General features: G+C 35.9%; 1 protein-coding gene across 3 annotated transcripts in view; it reads left to right on the forward strand.

Annotated features, from left to right (window-relative positions):
* The window catches only part of LOC107980680 (glutamate receptor ionotropic, kainate 2), a 602,400-nt gene extending 586,834 nt beyond the window's left edge, over positions 1–15,566 (forward strand). The window contains exon 12 of one of the 3 annotated variants that reach the window (XR_004227195.2): positions 15,257–15,347. Coding sequence is in view for 2 of the 3 variants with exons in the window: in XM_031927147.1 (XP_031783007.1) it covers positions 15,257–15,310 (54 nt within the window). In the remaining variant the exon portion in view is untranslated. Of the gene's footprint in view, positions 1–15,256 lie in introns of all 3 variants that reach the window. The other 2 variants (XM_031927147.1, XM_032601874.1) reach the window with 2 other exon arrangements.
* Positions 15,567–19,248: the final 3,682 nt, after the last annotated feature.

Genomic DNA, 19,248 nt, shown 5'->3' on the forward strand with positions numbered 1-19,248 from the left:
AAGACTTGGTCACCACGCTGGACCACTAGGCTAAGGCTGAGGTCACCTGGACTCCGCGTCTCACTCACTCACAAAGTACACCTCTATCCGCTGGACACAGCACAGCACACGATATTGCGAAGCTTTTGGAATTCTAGCGAAGTCGCGTTTACCTAGCGAAGACCGAGAGCTATCTGAGCGCGCTCCTGAAGGATTAGCCCGCGCGCTCGCTCTCTCTATCTCTTTCGCGCTTATTGCCGAATTCGCACGTGTTTATTATCGCGCACGCGACTCTACGCGGTTTCGTCGCGGCGCAGCAGTACTCATACCGCTACGAGTTGGCTGCGGTGTTCAACTCGTTACAATGTAAAAAAAAGTTAACAAATCTAAAAATGTAAGAAAGTGTACAAAAACGTATGAGAAAAAAGGTCCGAAATCCAACAAAAAGGTACAGTTTCTTACATTTTCTCACATTTTTTTTCGTTTAATTACAATTTATTACAATTTATTACATTTTTTTCCACTAGGGTATAAAAGGTAATATTTCAATTGTAAAAGTATGTATTATGAACAAAATGTAAGGGGCATGTCAAGTTACGTAGTTAATATCTTGAGTTATTTGTAATTGATCAATATATTACTTAATTATAAATCATTCACCATCATCATCATCAATCATTCGACTCACCCCTCAATTAAAAATCTTAGTTGTTTTTTAATCTGTAATTTGACTGTAAACAAAATTATTGACATGCATGATGATACGCAAAACATCAAACGCGCCTCACCTTATTTCTTTGGTTAAGTTTCTTTTTAAAGAAATTTCATGTCTTTTTGAGCGAACTTATTGAAGTACCTAAAACTTAAAACTAAAAATAAAATACATAATGATGGAGTTCAGGTAGTGCATACTCGGATTCTTATTACGGAAATATCGATATCTCTCGTGTATTGTATCCAGGTGCATAAGGTTGTCGATGACAGGGTCTTGGTGATACGCTCCATAGCTATTGGTGTCTAGAATCAGTTTTTAAACTTAGATAATAAAAGCTACGGAGAGCCCTACCTCGATCGCGACATTGTCGACCGCATGTACCTAGACAGTATACATAACTGATTTGAACATTTTTGCACTAAGAAGTACGGTACGCACTGCCTGACTTTGTTATCGGTCACCCTAGACAGCCTCGTCATCGAAGACCCTTGGCACCTAGACACCGAGCGTGATTGGCTACCACGAAACGATATTTGCCTGTATGAACGGAAAGTCACGAAATCTACTTCCTGGGCCCCGTCATCAGTGACCTCGAAAACTCAGAATGTTTGTGCAGTGTTCTGAATAAAGGCGAGGTTTTGTGCAATAAATGAGTAAAATAGAGTAAATAGTTTAAAATGATTATATTGAATCAACGGAATGTTACAACGTCGAATGCTTATTAGTCGCGACAATGGATCTCGGTCAAGGGGCACGAGATGACTGGCTCATCGCAACGCCGAACGTGCGCTCGCCGGCGAGCGCCGAAGAAGCCCGAAGATGACCGAGCGCGTGGACTCGCACTATACTAATTATGGCATTTACTTTTAAATGTACGCGTGTGCGTACCCAAGGCGCCTCCCACGGCTTTGTCAGCGTGGCCTGCAGCCACGGGTCGACCCGTCGGTCTCCCGCGCAGAGGTGACCTTCAGTAACGCGGAGCAAGCTCCTGGTGAGGTCGGTGACAGTCTGAGGGTGGTCAGACCACCCCCAATTGGATAGCCTGACAGCCATGGATCACACTGCCGATCCATGCAATGCCGACTCAGCTGCGGAGGAACGCCCGCTACTTTAATTCACCGCTCTCGGTATCTTCGATCTACTTCACGCGATTCTATCCGGAACATGCAGCGACAGTGCAGCAGCTGTTCAAAAATATAACCTTAAATTTAAGCAAACAATGTAAACATAGTTACTCTGCGCAGCTTATAGAAATCTGTGGGAAAGCGATACCCAACTATATTACACATAATAGCTTGTGCGGCCAACTTCACGGTCCTACCACACTGGAGAAAAAGTAGAGATACTGTTTTAAGCAGTCGTGATATATGAACTCGTTTATTATGAAACGAAACAACTTTTCTAAAAATATTTTTGTTGGAAATCATAGTTTATCATTTAAATAACCACTGAATTAATGACTGTACAACATGTAATGTGAAACCTAATTCTGTAAATGGAAGAAAACTTAAAGATTACATTAATCTTTTTGAATAAAGTTTGCAAAAGAAAAATCGAGTCTGTAGCGCCGTAGTGTTGAGTTTAATGAATCGTTATACCGAAAGAAAATTCCGATCAGACTTTTTGTTTTTCTAAAATTTTGGAAATACAAACAGATGTTTACGCGTACTTCGTCGTACTTATGTGATTGCAGCGCGATCCTTAAAATCTAATTTTGCATAAAACTTTTTAAATAAAGCTTGCAAATGAAAAACCAAATCCGTAGCGCCGTAGTGTTAAGTTTAATGAATCGTTCTACTAAAAGAAAAATTCTATCGGACTTTCTATTTTTCTAGAAGTTAAAAGATACAAAATACTCTGTGGTGGATTTGCGAACCTTTTGCGCCGACATCCCTTAATTATTTGACTTGTCATTATTGAATATACTTTTAAATATTAAATGTACACTCGATGGTAGTTAATTCTTGTGAAACGTTTTTGAAATGCTCCAATTAGATTGACAGATTGATAAATTCTAACCAATCAAAAGCACGACTTCAAAAACGTTTCATAAATATTAATTACCGTTGAGTATAAATGAATATATTCAATACAGCCAACATTCTATAAAATGAGTTATAGCTACTAGTACACGTACAGGACCAGCTTTGAAATTATAAAATAAAATAAAAATACTAAAACTGTTTGAATAAAATAAAAAAACTCTTTGTAATTATTTGATGACAGTATTAATTATATTAACAAAATCTAACAAAAAATTAATATTAATTATACATTATTTTTATTTACATTTATAAAATAATGTAAATTGTGAGATTATAACAATCATAACTTTTATATTCTGTACTAAAATGTAATGCATAATACGATATTTACTTTTATATTAAATGATAACGATATCTTCAATCCCTAACAAAAAAGAAAAATGAAAACAATTGAAAATAAAAAGTTATGAACTGCAGATGATAGCAGAAAAATTTCGAAATTGAGACACAGATAACAGTAATCTTTTGTTGTCTTTAGTTTTATTTAGTTTGCTAGATACTTCAGTTGGATTTATTTTTTTTCAGGTGTAAAATTTTACAATTTAGAAAATAAATAAAAAATTAATACTACAGACAATAACTATTAATAAGTAAAGATAACACTTTTTTCAAAGTTCAAAACAGTTTTCTTCATTTTATAATTGCTGTCTTCTACGTTCACTAGTTTGTTACCAATCAAAACAGCTTTCTTCGGATTTCTACACAATTTTCTTAACTTATTTGAAAACACGCCTTTAATAACATATATTCCGCAACGAAATAACAGATAAAATAGAACTGAGATTAATCAACCAAAGTCAAGTTTATTATATTTAAGTATAATGAAGCAATAACATTTTTTTTGGTCAATAAAGGGCTTACTTAACTTAAGGTTAAATTATATACTGATCAATTATAGGAACAACTTTCAAGATACTTACTACGTAACTTGGCATGACTGTTTCATTGTACTTGTGGTGTTTTTATGACGTTCTAATACATACAGAGAAAACTTTAGTTCCCCTGGCGAGAAAAATTACGTGATTTATCACACGATTAATCACGTGATAGATCACTTGATTTTTCACGTGATTTATCAGTTGACTATTTAGCGTGATTTCTCACGTGATAAATCACGTTAAAAATCACGCCAGGAATCACTCATAAAATTGAAGTGTTGGTTTTAATTGAAATAAATTATTTCGTATTTACTAAACAATTATGAAAAATATATATTTGTTGATGCTTATCCAAACAAATTGACCGCAAAAGAGTGAAAAAAACTTTCCCTAACCGAGACTTGAACCCTAATCCTCAACTTCACAATCCATTATCTCATTTACTGAGCCATTTTTTCTTGTCCTAATAATGATAACTTGCAGATCATATATGAATCTTAGTAATGTATCGTTTACATGTATAGACTATCTACTGTCATTGGATAGAATAAGAAAAACAATTTTATTACATAATAAAAAGTTTATTTTGTGTTTTAATCCTTATAAATTATAGTGATTCTTCTATACTAAATAATATATATATATATATATATATATATATATATATATATATATATATTTGGATACTAGAGGTCCAGGGATGTTGGAGGATCCTCACCAGGCTCGAGGTGTCGAAGAATAAAATACACTTGATGTTTAATAAAAGAATATATGACGAAACTTTATTATGTACAATGCTCTCTCTCTCTCTCTGTGCTCTGAGGCGCTGCGACGTTGCCTGTCGGGCGGTTCAGAGCGTTCTGGGGATCAGGCGCTGCTTCCTGCGGTGACTCCGGTGGTGGACAGCGGGATCCCCCACATATATATAAATAATATATATTATTTAGTAGTATAAATTTAGATTAAAAATAACTTCTAAAATATTTTAGATCTTTTCAATTTTTATCTTAAAGTATACGTGTAAACTTTACAAAGTTATAAATCTAACATATTTTTAGGTAAAAGCATGGAATTTCAAGGCTTATTACAGCACAAATAGCTCAGGCAGTAAGATAATGGATTATGAAGTTGAGGACCGGGGTTCAATCCTCGGTTAGGACAAAGATTTTTTTTCATTTTTTTGTGGTTAATTTATTTGAAATAGAAACAAATCTATTTTTTATTATTGTTTAGTAAAAATAAAATAATTTAATTGATTTTAGTTAAAACAAATACTTTAATTTTATGTGTAATTTCTGACATGATTTTGAAAGTGATTCATCGCGTGAGAAATCACGCCAAATTGTCACGTGATAAATCACGTGATTTATCATGTAAGAATTCAAGTGATCTATCACGTAATGGATCGTGTGATAAATCACGTGATTTTTTCGCCAGGGTCACCATAAACAAAATGAAACGTTCATAGCAAGTTACATAGTAAGTATCTTGGGACTTTTTCTAATTGATCCGTATATAACTTAAGTTAACTTAAGTTAAGTGAGCGCTTCTTTAATAAAAAAAAAAAATTTTTAAATAATAAAAACAAATGTTTTTGGCTGTGTCTGATTTCCTGTAAAACGGGCTCTTAAATGTATGTAGATCCCCTTAAAAAGAGCTTTTACTTGAGTGCGGGATACCCCTAAAAAGAGCTCTCCCTTGCTTTAGACTCTCAACGGGCCTGGGGGCAAGACACGCTCAACTCTCGTCGTCTTAGAAGGAGGAGAGCGAAAACTGCCCGGCAAACCGACTAGAGGCTAAGAGCAATCCTCCAACCAGGCGGTAGTGCTGGTTGGGAAACACAACACATAAACACACATGTCACACCTTAACACTCACACACTGCCGACCCCAAAGCTGCCCCCGGGCACGTGTATCCATCACGGTCACTCGAGAAGAGCTGACTGCGTCGATCTGAGGGTACCGTAGAAAAACTAGGTTGTCTGGCGCTCCTAGACCGTTGGACAGTACAGGGGCCCGGGTCAGCCTAACCAGCATGACCTGGCTGCTCTATCAGACGACGAAAATTCCCGCCCGACCTAACAGTGCCAGTTAGTGACCGGATAGGGCCAAGTTGGGTCGGGAGGGGGGGGGGGGCTGCTGAAGCCACAGGAGTCGGGGTTGGCTTCTCCGCGGTAGGTGGATTCTAAGGGGCGTACTGGCCCGGGATGCAAGGGCGGAGCTTAATCCACACAGTATAACACACCCATAAAACAAACGAAAGTAAATGGAAAGGAGCTCCCCAGCTCAAGCCAAGTCCGTACGGGCGGTATTTTGGAAGACCAGGCGACTGTCGTCAAGACGACAAATACCAGTGTAAGTTCCCAGGAGAGTAACCGGGCGGCTGCGAGGTCCGCCCCAGTGGCAAATACAGAGGGTAGGATACCACCTGTGAAATCTGGGACTAAGGGACTCCAGGAACTGCAGGTGGTGTGAGTCCGAAGAGGAGACCACGCCCCACCTGCTGTGTGAATGCTCAGCTTTTGCAAGGACAAGACAGAGGGTGTGGGTTCCCATGTTGGGGTTAGAGGAGCTAAGGTTAAAAAGCTTAGCATCAATTTTCCTAGTTGCCGAAGCTAAAAACGAGGGTTTATAAAGTAATTACTTATAGTTCAGGAGTTACAGCACCATGGGCTTCGCCTGAGTGCTCGACCAGCACGTCCCCGCGCAGGGGCCACCGCAGTTTACCTCCACCCAACAGACTAAGACTAAGACTAACTGGACTTTGGTTGATTGATCTTAGTTCTTTTTTATCTGTTATTTAGTTGCGAAATATATCAAACTCGCCTAACCTTTTACTTTTTCAAAAGTTAATTTTTTGAGATTTTAGTCCTTTTAAGTAAATCTTTTTAGGTATTTCATATTTTTCCTTAAACTAAAATATAAGCATCTTTAGTACCTTTTGACCATGGTTTTATTGTAACATTTTTATCACTAACATGAAATCACTGATTGTTCTGATACACGATTGAATGATTTCTACACCTAGACACCAAAGTTAAGTGAAAACTACCTAAACCTCGTCATCGGCCATCCCGTACACTTAGACACCGCCCTCGTATGATGTATGTACCTAGAAATAAAAAACCACGGAGCGTACCACCTAGAGTTTGTTATCGGCCACCCTGTACACCTAGACGCCGTTCCCGTATGATTCATTTACCTAGACACCAAATACCACGAAGCGCACCACCTAGACCTCGTCATCGGCCATCCCGTACACTTAGACATCGCCCTCGAATGATGTATTTACCTAGAAATAAAAAATTACGGACTGCACCACCTAGACCTCGTCATCGGCCACCCCATACACTTAGACACCGCCCTCAAATTATTTCAACACCTAGACACTAAAAACTACATGTGAGCGAGTATGCGGAAAACCGATGAGAAAGCAATATCCATCCGTGTATAGCTGTGCGGCCAACTTCACGGTCCTAGCACTTGTTGCGGCTAACTTAACGGTTCTAACATTTTTTTATTTGTTTTGAGCATTTTGTGAATGACACACTTGTGTATTATATCGGAGGTAGTTTTTATCAAAATATATTAGAGTCAAGAAAGAAATGCATTTATTTCTTTGTAATGAAAAATGCAAACCTCAACATAGAATTAAATAGTAGCGTGGGCACCGCGGCTTCGTCAGCTTCTCAAACTCGCCTTCGTGGCGCTACTGCACCACTTGATAATAGAATCTACTTAACATAACTGTTGAAAACTATTGAAATCTGGTACCATCCTCAGTAAACTGAAAAAAACTGAAACAAACTAATAATACCTGTAAATAACTGTTGACTTTGTCTGAATTCCGACATTCTTCTGCTGAACATTTCTGTATTGTTCAGTTATCTTCTGTTTTAGACTGAAATCTTCATATGGAAACTGTTATGTGCAAAATTTGTGATCCTCGAAGGATCAATATACACGGAAAAAAAGTGAGTCTGGTGGGACACCGGCACTCGTGTGCAGAATGAGGAAAGCTGAATAACACCGATACTGCGCATACGCGAGCCATTAGGGCACACAATCGTCCCGAGTGAGAACGGTCTGAGCGAAGCCCATACAGCACAGACCCGGTGCTGTTTTGGAACCAGTTCTTGCGCTACCTCGTTCGCAGCGCGTTTTCTCCGAAGCATGCGCGCGCATAGTGTCACAGAGGCTTTTTTCCACTTGGTTCGACGTGTAGCATCAGAATTTTAGTTGTGGCTTATTATATATTTGTTATAATTTTGTTCAAAGGTATCAGTGATATACTTTTAAATAAAATTATAACAAATATAACAAGCTGCAATCCCAAATAGTTACCAGAAATAGTATATGACGCTACAAGGGCAGGAAGGCTAGAAGCCCTGAACTGCGCGAATGATGAATAAGAACCTCAGCACATTCGATTCTTCGGCCACGTTTATTTTTGCTCCTCGCTTTAGCGCCTCTATCGACCAGTCAAGAAACTAACCTACGATGTCTGCCCCCGACATTTGCAGCACGAGCGAAGCGAGTGCTGCTGGTTTGGCAGACATCGAAAATATATGAAAAATCAAATGTTATAAAAACTTTATCATTATTAGGCTATAAATAAAATAATATAATTTCTTACAAAGTTTCTTTATTAACTATACATGATTATCCTTTCGTTAATTTTTTTAAATTTGTACATGAACAATAATAATTATTGACAATGTTCCCATGAAATACGCAGTTTTCATACTTAATCCTATCATCAGAACTTACATTATTCTGTATTTCTTGATCTACGATCTACGAAGTTCATATCACTATTATTCAGTCAGACAAAAGTGTTGCTCCAGTCCTACGGAAGCAATGTCCAGTATATCTGTTTGCGTCTTGTAAGTCTAAATATGAAGCGATTGCTTCAGGTGTTTCTCCTATTTTATTCCTACCGATGACTTGATGAACGCACTTTCCTTTCTGATATTGGATAAAAAACCTGTCACTTGATAGATCACTTGGTCTCAACGAGATGTATTTCTTGACTTTATCATAAAAATGTTCTCCAATTATGAATTGACGAGGTTTAGCATTTTTTGTTTCATTGATTGAAACAAGATACCTGTTGTCCAAATCTTCAATATCTTGCACTTTAAGATTTGTGAGTTGATCGCACCTCAGAGCTCCACAAATGCCAAATATAAGGATAATCTGAATTTGTTATAAATATAAGAATCAAAATTGATAGAGTAATTATTAACAGTATAAATGTAAATACAAACCTTTGAAGCTAAATGTATATAGTCTGATGCCGTGTCTAAAAACTTTACTATATCAGTCCATTTTAATACTAATGATTTTTTTGGTTTATAGCCTTTAGAATTTTTTCATCATACTTTTTAAATTATGAAATTTCCTTATCAACATTGTTTCTAGTATTTAATGTTTTCTTTAACATTGACCAGATGCTCCACAAAGTTGGCGGTTTCAACTTTGAGGTTAGTTCTTTAAAATACACTATTAAGTTACTTTCTTGAGAGTCTGACAGAGAACTTTTATGATCAATCTACCACTTTTTGTAAGTATCATAAACTAACATATATCTATTCGCAGATTTCTTTGGTAACGTTTCCGTTTGAATGATTAGCTGCGCTTCTGCGTCGAAATCACGAAAAACTTCCTCTTCATCTCCAGATTCATCAGATGAGCACGATTCAGTCATTTTTCAGCTGACTCTATAGACTCTGTACCGCGAAGAAGATCCTCTCCGTCGGCGTGGAAACGTGGTCGAGAAGTTTCGACTGCAGGAGTTCGACGAGCGCGTTTTGCAACTACACCATCAGATAATCCGACCATTCCACACAAGCGCACTCGTGACTCAGCGCAAAAAATTTTCATTCGCTCTCGTACATATAGAGGGCGCGCGTATCCCCCATCAGTGCACAAATTTCGGACTTTCTGCATTGAAATAGATGCGGGACGTACGTACTTTCGACCGAGGTATAAAGAAAATAGCCTTTATTGCGCCCCGGATAAACGATTTAAAATAGGGTACGACGACTACAAGCAATTAAAAATAGGGTAAGAATCGTCTAGAATGAGAAAATCCGACAAAAAACCGAAAATTCTCGTTTCGGCGTCATTTTCGAAGATTTTTATCCTTTTTCAAAATGCTCGTATCTTTCGATAGGAGCAGCCACTTTCGACAATTTTTTTTTTAAATTCAAGATCTCGGGCTAAGCTGTTCAGTGATGCCAGAAAAATAATGCTCGATTAGCCAGGTAATAAATTATCCAGGGCGCAACAAAGAATATTTTCTGGTAACTATTTGGGATTGTAACTTGTTATATTTGTCATAATTTTATTTAAAGGTTTTTTTATCACTGATACATCCTTGAAGGAAATTATAAGAAATATATAATAAGCCACAACAAGAATTCTGATGCTACACACCGAACCGAGTGGAAAAATGCCTCTGTAACACTATGCGCGCGCATGCCTCGGAGAGAGCGCGCTGCGAATGAGGTAGCGTAAGAACTGGTGCCAAAACAGCACCGGGTCTGTGCTGCATCGGCTTCGCTCAGACCATTCTCACTCGGCACGATTGTGTGCTCTAATGGCAGGCGTATGCGGTGTATCGGCATTATTCAGCTTTCCTAATTCTGCACACGAATGCCGGTGTCCCCTCAGGCTCACTTTTTTCCGTGTAAGTATGAAAAATTATGTTATTTTATACAACATCATATTTTATATCCTCGTATAAAGATAAATTCATTTTATTATTTTTGTATTCAATACTTATCTAAATTATTAAATAAGACAGTATTTAAAATATATTACAATATAGTGTGCGTAAAATGCACTATTACGCACGCTCCGCGTGCGTTCAACCACATTTTCCGCCCCCTGTATCAGGAAATAACGTTCAATACACATGCAAAGTTGATTTTCATAAATTTATAAATAGATAAAATTTAGTTGTCAATACTAGAATGACACTTTATTGATTGTGGAATGAATGTAGAATGCTTTAATGCACGTATTTTCAAAGACAGTTTTACTATTAAAAAAATTATTTTCAAATATAACAAACTTAGAGTATTTTAGAAGTAAACCTAAAAGAGCAGTATACCTAATAGTAGAGATCTCAGTTAAGATTAATCAATAGAAAATGAATATAGATAATTGATAAAAACGTTAAAATATTAAAAATTTACATCAACTTGGGATCTGCAGTAAATTTGTATAAAATATATTTGAATATTATAGTAAAGATATATAATACATTAATGAAAGTATATAATTTATGGTAATGTTTGTTTAAAACAACTATTTGATTATACGTTACGGTTTATTTGAATAAATTTATATTCTTTAATATTAATTTCTCTTTCTCTACTGATAAACTCATGTAAGTGCTCTTTATATAAAGAAAATAATAACAACGATTTTTGACATTTTATATTCACAAACACCTAGCTTTGAAAAAAGCATCATATCTACAGAAATAATTATTTGCAGCATCGCTACCGCACCACTTGATTTATTTAATTTTTAAATTATTTTGTAAGGATCACATTGTGTAACGCCTAAAATTAGTTTTTAAGATCAACCTAAATTTACCAGCACGTCCTTATCCATATATTTTCTAAACGTTCAACATTTTTAAGGCTCAAATTTATATTTGGTTAAAAGTGTTCTGCATGAAAAAAATTTTAAGGCCCAAATATTTAAAATTTTAAAATGTCTGGAAAAAATTGTGAGGCCTAAATTTCAAGACCATACATTTTTAAAACTAAAAGCTTTTAAGGCCCAAAATTTTTTCAAGGCCTAACATTTTTGAAGGCCCTAAATTTGCAAGGCACAAAATTTTTTTAAGGCCTTCAATTTTTCAAGGCCCAAACATTTTATGGTCCATCATTTTTATATGAAAAGATAACGTAATGTCTAAAAAAGTTTGACGTAGGTCTAGTAGCCCAGGGAATCGGAGAAAATTTGCTCCACTTTAATATAATGTAGGATTTGTTATAATGCCTGAACTATAATCTAAAAGGCGCCTGCAAAATAAGACAATACTTTAGTTGGTACAAATATTTGTTGTCTTTATGCAGTTACAATAATTAAAGAACATTTGGTGTACATTGATTAGAATGATAATAGTTTGCACTTAGAACACTACTCAATACAAAAACTAACCTAAGTGCATGATAATCTCGATTAATGTTTCACATAATACGAAATACAATCATAGCAACACTCTTAGCAAACAAAAGATTCGATCAGTCACAGTTTGACCCGCTGATTTTACTTTTGCTCCGCAAACAGGTTTACGGGAAAAATATGCTACTTTTGCCCCGATTTTCAAGCGCAAAAAGTGGCTATTTCGGTCAGGTGTGGAATAAAGGTTATTTTTTGGTAATTAGTAACTGTCCTGTTAATTTTTGTTGGCATAGTTTGGAGGTTCTTCCCATGTTTTTTACATATTTTATGTCCAAACGCAGGTAAAAAACTTTAGATTATTTAGTTTATCTTTTTTAATGATATCCTGGTGGAAATCATTGGGTTTGCGCCATCAAAGTGCGCCAAAGTATGCTAAAGTGTGTCAAAGTGTGCCAAAGTGTGCCTAAGTGTGCGATACTATGCCATACTGTGCCGTCCTGTGCCAAAGTGTTCAAATTCGGAAGTTTGCTGCACTTTGTCATACCTTGTCAAACTTTGGCATACTTTGACACACATGGGTTTTTTCAGGAACAAACATCTCTTTTTTGACACAGTATGGCAGAGTATAACACAGTATGGCACAGTATGGCACGGTATGGCAGAGTATGGCACGGCATGGCACACTTTGGCACACTATGGCACACTTTGGCACACTATGGCACACTTTGGCACACTTCGGCTCAGGACGGCACAGTGAAGTATATCCCACCGTCCGCGCGCCAAAACATTGCCACTGCACGATGCCGTCATATCGTATGTATTGTCCCAGTAGTACATAATAATAAATAATTTATTAATACAAAAAAAATTCTAGCGTTGGTAAGACTTGAACCCGGATCCTTTGGGTTAGTAAGCTGGAAGTCTACCCACGAGTACTCGTTACAGCCCTAATGGAAATAAAAAATGTAATAAAGTGTAATAAAATATAAGAAAATGTAACAAATCGTACCATTTTGTGCGTTTTTGTTGGATTTCGGACCTTTTTTACGTTTTATTACAGTTTGCTACATTTTATTACATTTTATTACATTTTGTTACGTTTTATTACAATTTATTACAAATTTATTACCATTGATCCAGGATTTCATGGGGGTCTCTTCGTTAAAATGACAAATGTAACAATACGTAAAAAAGTATAACAAAATGTAAAAAATTGTCTGTAAGCGTGATAGAATATACGAAAATGGCGACTTTTTTATTTTCGTACTTCTGCTTACATCCTTATACTTTTTCGTACAATTTATTATGCATTGTTACATTTTATTATAGAATTAATAGTTAAAAAAATATATTGACTATATTAGGCGGTAAAATAACATATGTAATAGAATGTAATAAAATGTAATAAAATGTAAAAAAAGTTAACATCTGAAGATGTAAGAAAGTGAAAAGAGAGGACTCACAAGGATGCAGGCAAATAAAATAGGCAAACAACAATTATGTAAATTGAAAGTAGTCTTGTGGTAAGATTTATTTATGCTTAAAATCTCGGCCGTGGGTCTGTCCTCTCCCGTTTCCCTATAACGTTTCCCTATAACTATAGACTCATATAGCCACTCACACATGTACACGTAACATACTTCGATGCTAGCGATTCCTGGCGCTGTTTCGTCCTCGATGCGGGTCGTCACCCGGTGATGCGGCTCAGTTCGTTGATGTGGTGCCACGACGATAGTGCGGTTTGACGGGCTGCGCAGATACACGCCCCAACTCTGGTGCTCTTTAGCAGTGCGACGTGGCTCGGCGCGAAATGCGTGCCGCTTCTCTGCGAGCCTCGATGGTGCCGGCCTGGATCAAGGGCAAGGCGACGGCGCTTTTTCGGAGACGATCTGAAGCTGGTCTCGAGGTAGTCGGCTGGAGCTGACATGCCCTTCCAGGCGCTGGATGTCGGGGTCGTACGTCCTGGTGCAGACTATAATGCGAGTGTTCAATCGATTGACCAGTTTGTTCGAAGGCCGATCGCAATCTAATCCCGTTCTCCGCGCTGAGCATACCGAATCCTCCTGCTGCCCCCTCTTTCTCTCTCTCAGCGGCCCTTCTCCCTCGCCTCACATGGCACCAATTCTGTAATAATACAAAAGTGTACAAAAATGTAGGAGAAAAAAGGTCCAAAATCTAACAAAAAGGTACAGTTTCTTATATTTTCTTACATTTTTTTACGTTTTATTACAATTTATTACTATTTTTTTCCACTAGGGAGTTAATACAAAAATTTAGACTCATGTACTTCAAGAAACTTTAAATAGTTAGTACTTTTACAATATTAATTAACAATTGCCCGTTATTACCTTAAAGCTGCTGCCCGTCGTGAATATTGGAAAAAAATGCCTTAACAGGAAATTCGCCAGGAATTCAAGTTTTCCGTCAAGTCCCCAATTCCTGAAAAACCCACGTGTGTCAAAATGTGCCAAAGTGTGCCAAAGTGTACCAAAGTGTGCCAAAGTATGCCAAGGTATGCCAAAGTTTAGTAAATTTCCGAATTTGAATACTTTGGAACATTATGGTACACTATGGCACACTTTGGCACAAGATCCATTTCCACTAGGGTACATTTATCCAATAGTTTTTCCTTTAGTATAGATTCCGTTAATACTTGTATAATCATTCAAACAACTTAAAATCACGTCATTATTTTTATTAATATGAATGTTTTTCGTTCGAATATGTTTTTCAGATGTTACATCAATCAATCTTGCTACTATTCTTGCTATTACTTGTTCTTTACTGATATTTTAGGAATTTTTCTATTCAATGAACTTGAAAACTTGAAGGCATACTGTGTACGGGAACAACGGATATTAGTTTCTTTCCTGTTACATTGTCATTTCTTCTCAGAAGGTCATTTTTTTTCAATAGTTCACAGACAAACCTTTCCAAGAGCATATTTACAGTCTTCAGTAGTTCAACTTTCCCTTCATCAGCTGTTTTAGTATTTTGCAAATATTTTGTTTTATTTGTCTTCCTTATATTATCTGTCATTTTTAATTTATTTTGCGCAACCAATAGCCTTACAGTCCCTCTTAAAATTTTCTCATCAATTTTAGAGGATAATGTTGTACGGTTATCTTCCGGAAAGGTTATAGGATTATCACCAATGAAATAGTGATTTTTATTTTTTTGCGTGAGACAATTGTAGCGCTAAGCCCCAATGCAAATAATGCAAACTGCATTGTTACCGCTTTCTGTTTACAACGCGCAAAATATGTTAATCAACATTAAATATATTTCTACTATCACTGATCTTTTGACACTACATGAGCAAAACAAGAGTATAAACACTGCATCGTATCGAGATGTGTCAAAATTGCACATATGTGATTTACACACAAAGCCAAAATCACATTCTTGCACTAATATTAAAATATACTATTTGCTTAATATTATTATTACTTAAACATAATAATTATTATTATTAATATTTTCTGTTTCAGAGGCAAAGATCGTCTGAAAAACCTATATGTATAGGATTTACTGATCTTCAATAATATTGTCAACTTTAAGCACTCGTACGCCAATAAAAATGTATCGTAAAAATTCTCAAAACCCAGTATTGTATTTCAAACAAATCATCAAATTATACAACTAACGTATCGTTAACTCAGATTTTTATATGAAATACTTTTGTTTGTTAAAGAGGTATTTTATTAATATATGTTTAATAAAGTAGTAACTTTGAGTTATTTTTTAACTGTGTAAAATAAAAAACGATAAAATATAATTAAATAAAAAAACTTAGTATCATTACGTTATTTTTATTTTAAAAAGTAACTGATCACCGGCACGAGTCCCGAATCTTTAACTTGCAAAATACTATTGTTACAGAAAATTTAGTAGAAAAGGTTTTTGCAAAGTACGTAGAAAAATGTAGATAGTATCCGCGTAAATTGCCTGAAACTAAAACTAGTATATGGGCTGATATAGAGAGAATGAAGTGTGGTATAAGTGACATGAGTGAAATTAAAAGTATATCACTTGAGATGAATTTAACATTAAATATTGTTTTATTATTGTAAAATAAATGTGCATACAAGAGATCAGATCTTTACGTACATTAGTTTCTGAATAATAGCAGCCAAAAAATTTGAAAACCAGATATCGAAATGAGAATTTCTTCTGACTTTTGAAAGTGAAAATTCTTATTATTGCATTGGGAAAAGAGGCAAAATTATTATAACTTTCTACCTCTAAAAATACACTAGAAACCAGAATTACAACTGGCTAGAGTTAGCAGATTCTCTGAAACAACTCTAAGATGAAATTTGACACGGCAAATCCAAAATTGATTATAGTCCTTGAACTGAAAATTCCAACAGAGACAGTTAAGTAAAAACTGTTACGGTCACTCATTTCTAAATAATTTTACGATTATCTGAAAAAAATCAGATATTTAGCTTTAATACAATACAGATAACATAAGAATAATGGATTTGAGCATTAGATAATAAGACTATATTTACTTACTCACCAACTTAAGTTACCATCATAACCTTGAAGTATGTAAATATGTTTAACCTTATCCTTGTGTTGCACACTGACGGTTTAAACATTGTTAAATGTCCAAATTTAGTTTTCCAAATATATCTATCATGTAAATTGAATTCATTCGTATTCTTAGTTTAGGAATTTTTAAACTCTGTTTATCCTACGAAAAAGCTTTTATTCAATGAATAATGACGATAGTTATTGACTTTCAATAATGATATTTTAACTATTCAAAAAAGACAGTAACATTCGTCTCAATAAACAATAATAACCCAATGTATATTTTTATTTTAAAAATACGCCAGTTTTGCCCAGTTTCAGGGCAGTAAACGCGTGTTAAACACGCTTTTACAGGGCAGTTTTTTTGGCATTTTCCGACCAGTATGGTGATTTTTTGCTCAAAACTGGCCGGAAAGTCGGGAACCAGGGTCTCTGAAACTAAACATCATAACCTTACGAAAAAAATTATGTCGATGGGTCACATGTCATACTATATCCTCTTAAAATGTCAAGTGATGTAAAAAGGCCTTATTGCACTTGCGATTTTAGGAAAAAGTAGATATTTTATGTGTTTTGGCCAAGTTCATTGAGCAGCTTTCAAACTCCTATGGTTCTTGAGATATCAAGGTTTCAATTTTTTTCTTAAATTTTTTGATTTCTTATATCTAGAACAATGTAGTCAAATGCTTAAAAATTTTATTTGGTGATTCACTATAAAAAAGCTATCTGCTGCTAAAATTTTAAATGAGTTCGTCGAGCGGTTCTCAAGTAAAGAGCTATAATGTAAAAACCGATTTTTGTCAAAACTTTTGCTTCCTCTAAACAATATTTTATCAAGTGGCGCGGGAGCGCCACGAAGGCGAGTTTGAGAAGCAGACGACGCCTCGGCGCCCGTGACACTATTTACTTCTATATTGGTCTTTCGAATTTTCAATTAAGGAAATAAATTATTTATCATTCATGTAACCAGCTAATTTTGATAAATGTTTATACTGGTATGCCAAACTATGATTTTAAACCAAAATATCAGCAATAAACCAGCTTTAACATAATAAACAAGTATGCAGGTGAACAAAAATGCTGAAATCACTTGCTTAATTTTTCTTCAGCCCAAAAAGTGGTAAGACCGTTAAGTTAGCTGCGTGCAGTTTGACCGAGTGGTTAGACTGTGAAGTTGGCCGCACAAGCTATTGAGCCTACATTGTCTGCTCCTCTGCTTGAATTATAAATGTGTGCTCCGTAGTATTCGGTGTTTTGGTGTAAAAATCTTTCAAGGAAGGTGTCTAGATAAATAGGGTAGCTGATGACGACGTCTAGGTGGTGCGCTCCGTGATTTTTGGTGTTTAGATAAATAAATCATACGAGGACGGCATCTAGGTGTACAGGGCGGCCGATGGCGAGGTCTAGGTAGTTCACACCGTGGTTTTTGGTGTCTAGGTGTTGAAATAATTCGAGGGCGGTACCTAGGTGTACAGGGTGGCCGATGACGAGGTCTAGGTAGTTCGCTCCGTGGCTTTTGGTGTTGAAATAATTCGAGGGCGGTGTCTAGGTGTACAGGGTGGCCGATGACGAGTTCTAGGTAGTTCGCTCCGTGGTTTTTGGTGTCTAGGTGTAAAAATCATTTGAACGCGGTGTCCAGGTGTACAGGGTGGCCGATGACGAGGTCTAGGTCGTGCGCTCCGTGGCTTTTGGTGTTGAAATAATTCGAGGGCGGTGTCTAGGTGTACAGGGTGGCCGATGACGAGGTCTAGGTAGTTTGCTCCGTGGTTTTTGGTGTCTAGGTGTAAAAATCACTTGAACGCGGTGTCCAGGTGTACAGGGTGGCCGATGACGAGGTCTAGGTCGTGCGCTTCGTGGTTTTTGGTGTCTAGGTAAATAAATCATACGATGACGGCGTCTAGGTGTACAGGGTGTCCGATAACGAGGTCTGGATAGTTCGCGCCGTGGGTTTTGGTGTCTTGGCGTAGAAATAATTCAAGGGTGGTGTATATCAACAATCAGTGATCTCATGTTAGTGATAAAAATGTTACAAAAAAGCTTTGATCTAAAGGTGCTAAATATGCTTATATTTTATTTCTACGACGTCGAATATGAAATACTCAAAAAAATTTACTAAAAAGGATTGAAATCTCTAAAAAAAATAACTTTTAAAAAAGTAAAAAGTTAGGCAAGTTTAATATATTTCGCAACAAAATTACAGATTGAAAAGTACTAAGATCAATCAAACAAAGTCAAGTTTATTATATTTAATCGTGATGAAGCAAGGAACAACTCTCAAGATAATTACTACGTAACTTGCCATGCCCGTTTCATTGTACTTATGGTGTTTGTATGACGTTCTAATACATAAAAGGAAATTTTAGTTGTTCACCAATAAACAAAATTAAACGGGCATGGCAAGTTACGTAGTAATTATCTTGAGAGTTGTTCCTTGCTTCATCACGATTAAATATAATAAACTTGACTTTGTTTGATTGATCTTAGTACTTTTCAATCTGTAATTTTGTTGCGAAATATATTAAACTTGCCTAACTTTTTACTTTTTTAAAAGTTATTTTTTTTAGAGTTTATTGGACCTATGAATTCAGTAGGAGGAAGCTACGTGCCAATGAATTGGCAGTGGTTTTTTTTTATGTTGATTTTTTAGTTTTGAGATTTCAGTTTTTTCTAATAAAGTTATTAAACAAGTTAATAAAAGTAAATTGCTTAATATGTCCCTGAGAGAAAATAAAATAACCTATCTTTTTACCGCGGAAAATTTATATCATCGTTCGTCGATCTTTTATTATATAAAAGATTTCATTATATATACACCATAAAGAGCAATTTTTTTAAACCGTTTTAACTCGAATATTAAATGTTGAACCTTTCTAAAAAAAAAAACATGATTATTGAAAATTATTAGGACTATACCGCACACTTTAATTTTAAGTCATTTCAT

Source organism: Nasonia vitripennis (genome assembly GCF_009193385.2).
Source record: "Nasonia vitripennis strain AsymCx chromosome 3 unlocalized genomic scaffold, Nvit_psr_1.1 chr3_random0012, whole genome shotgun sequence".
NCBI lineage: Eukaryota > Metazoa > Arthropoda > Insecta > Hymenoptera > Pteromalidae > Nasonia > Nasonia vitripennis.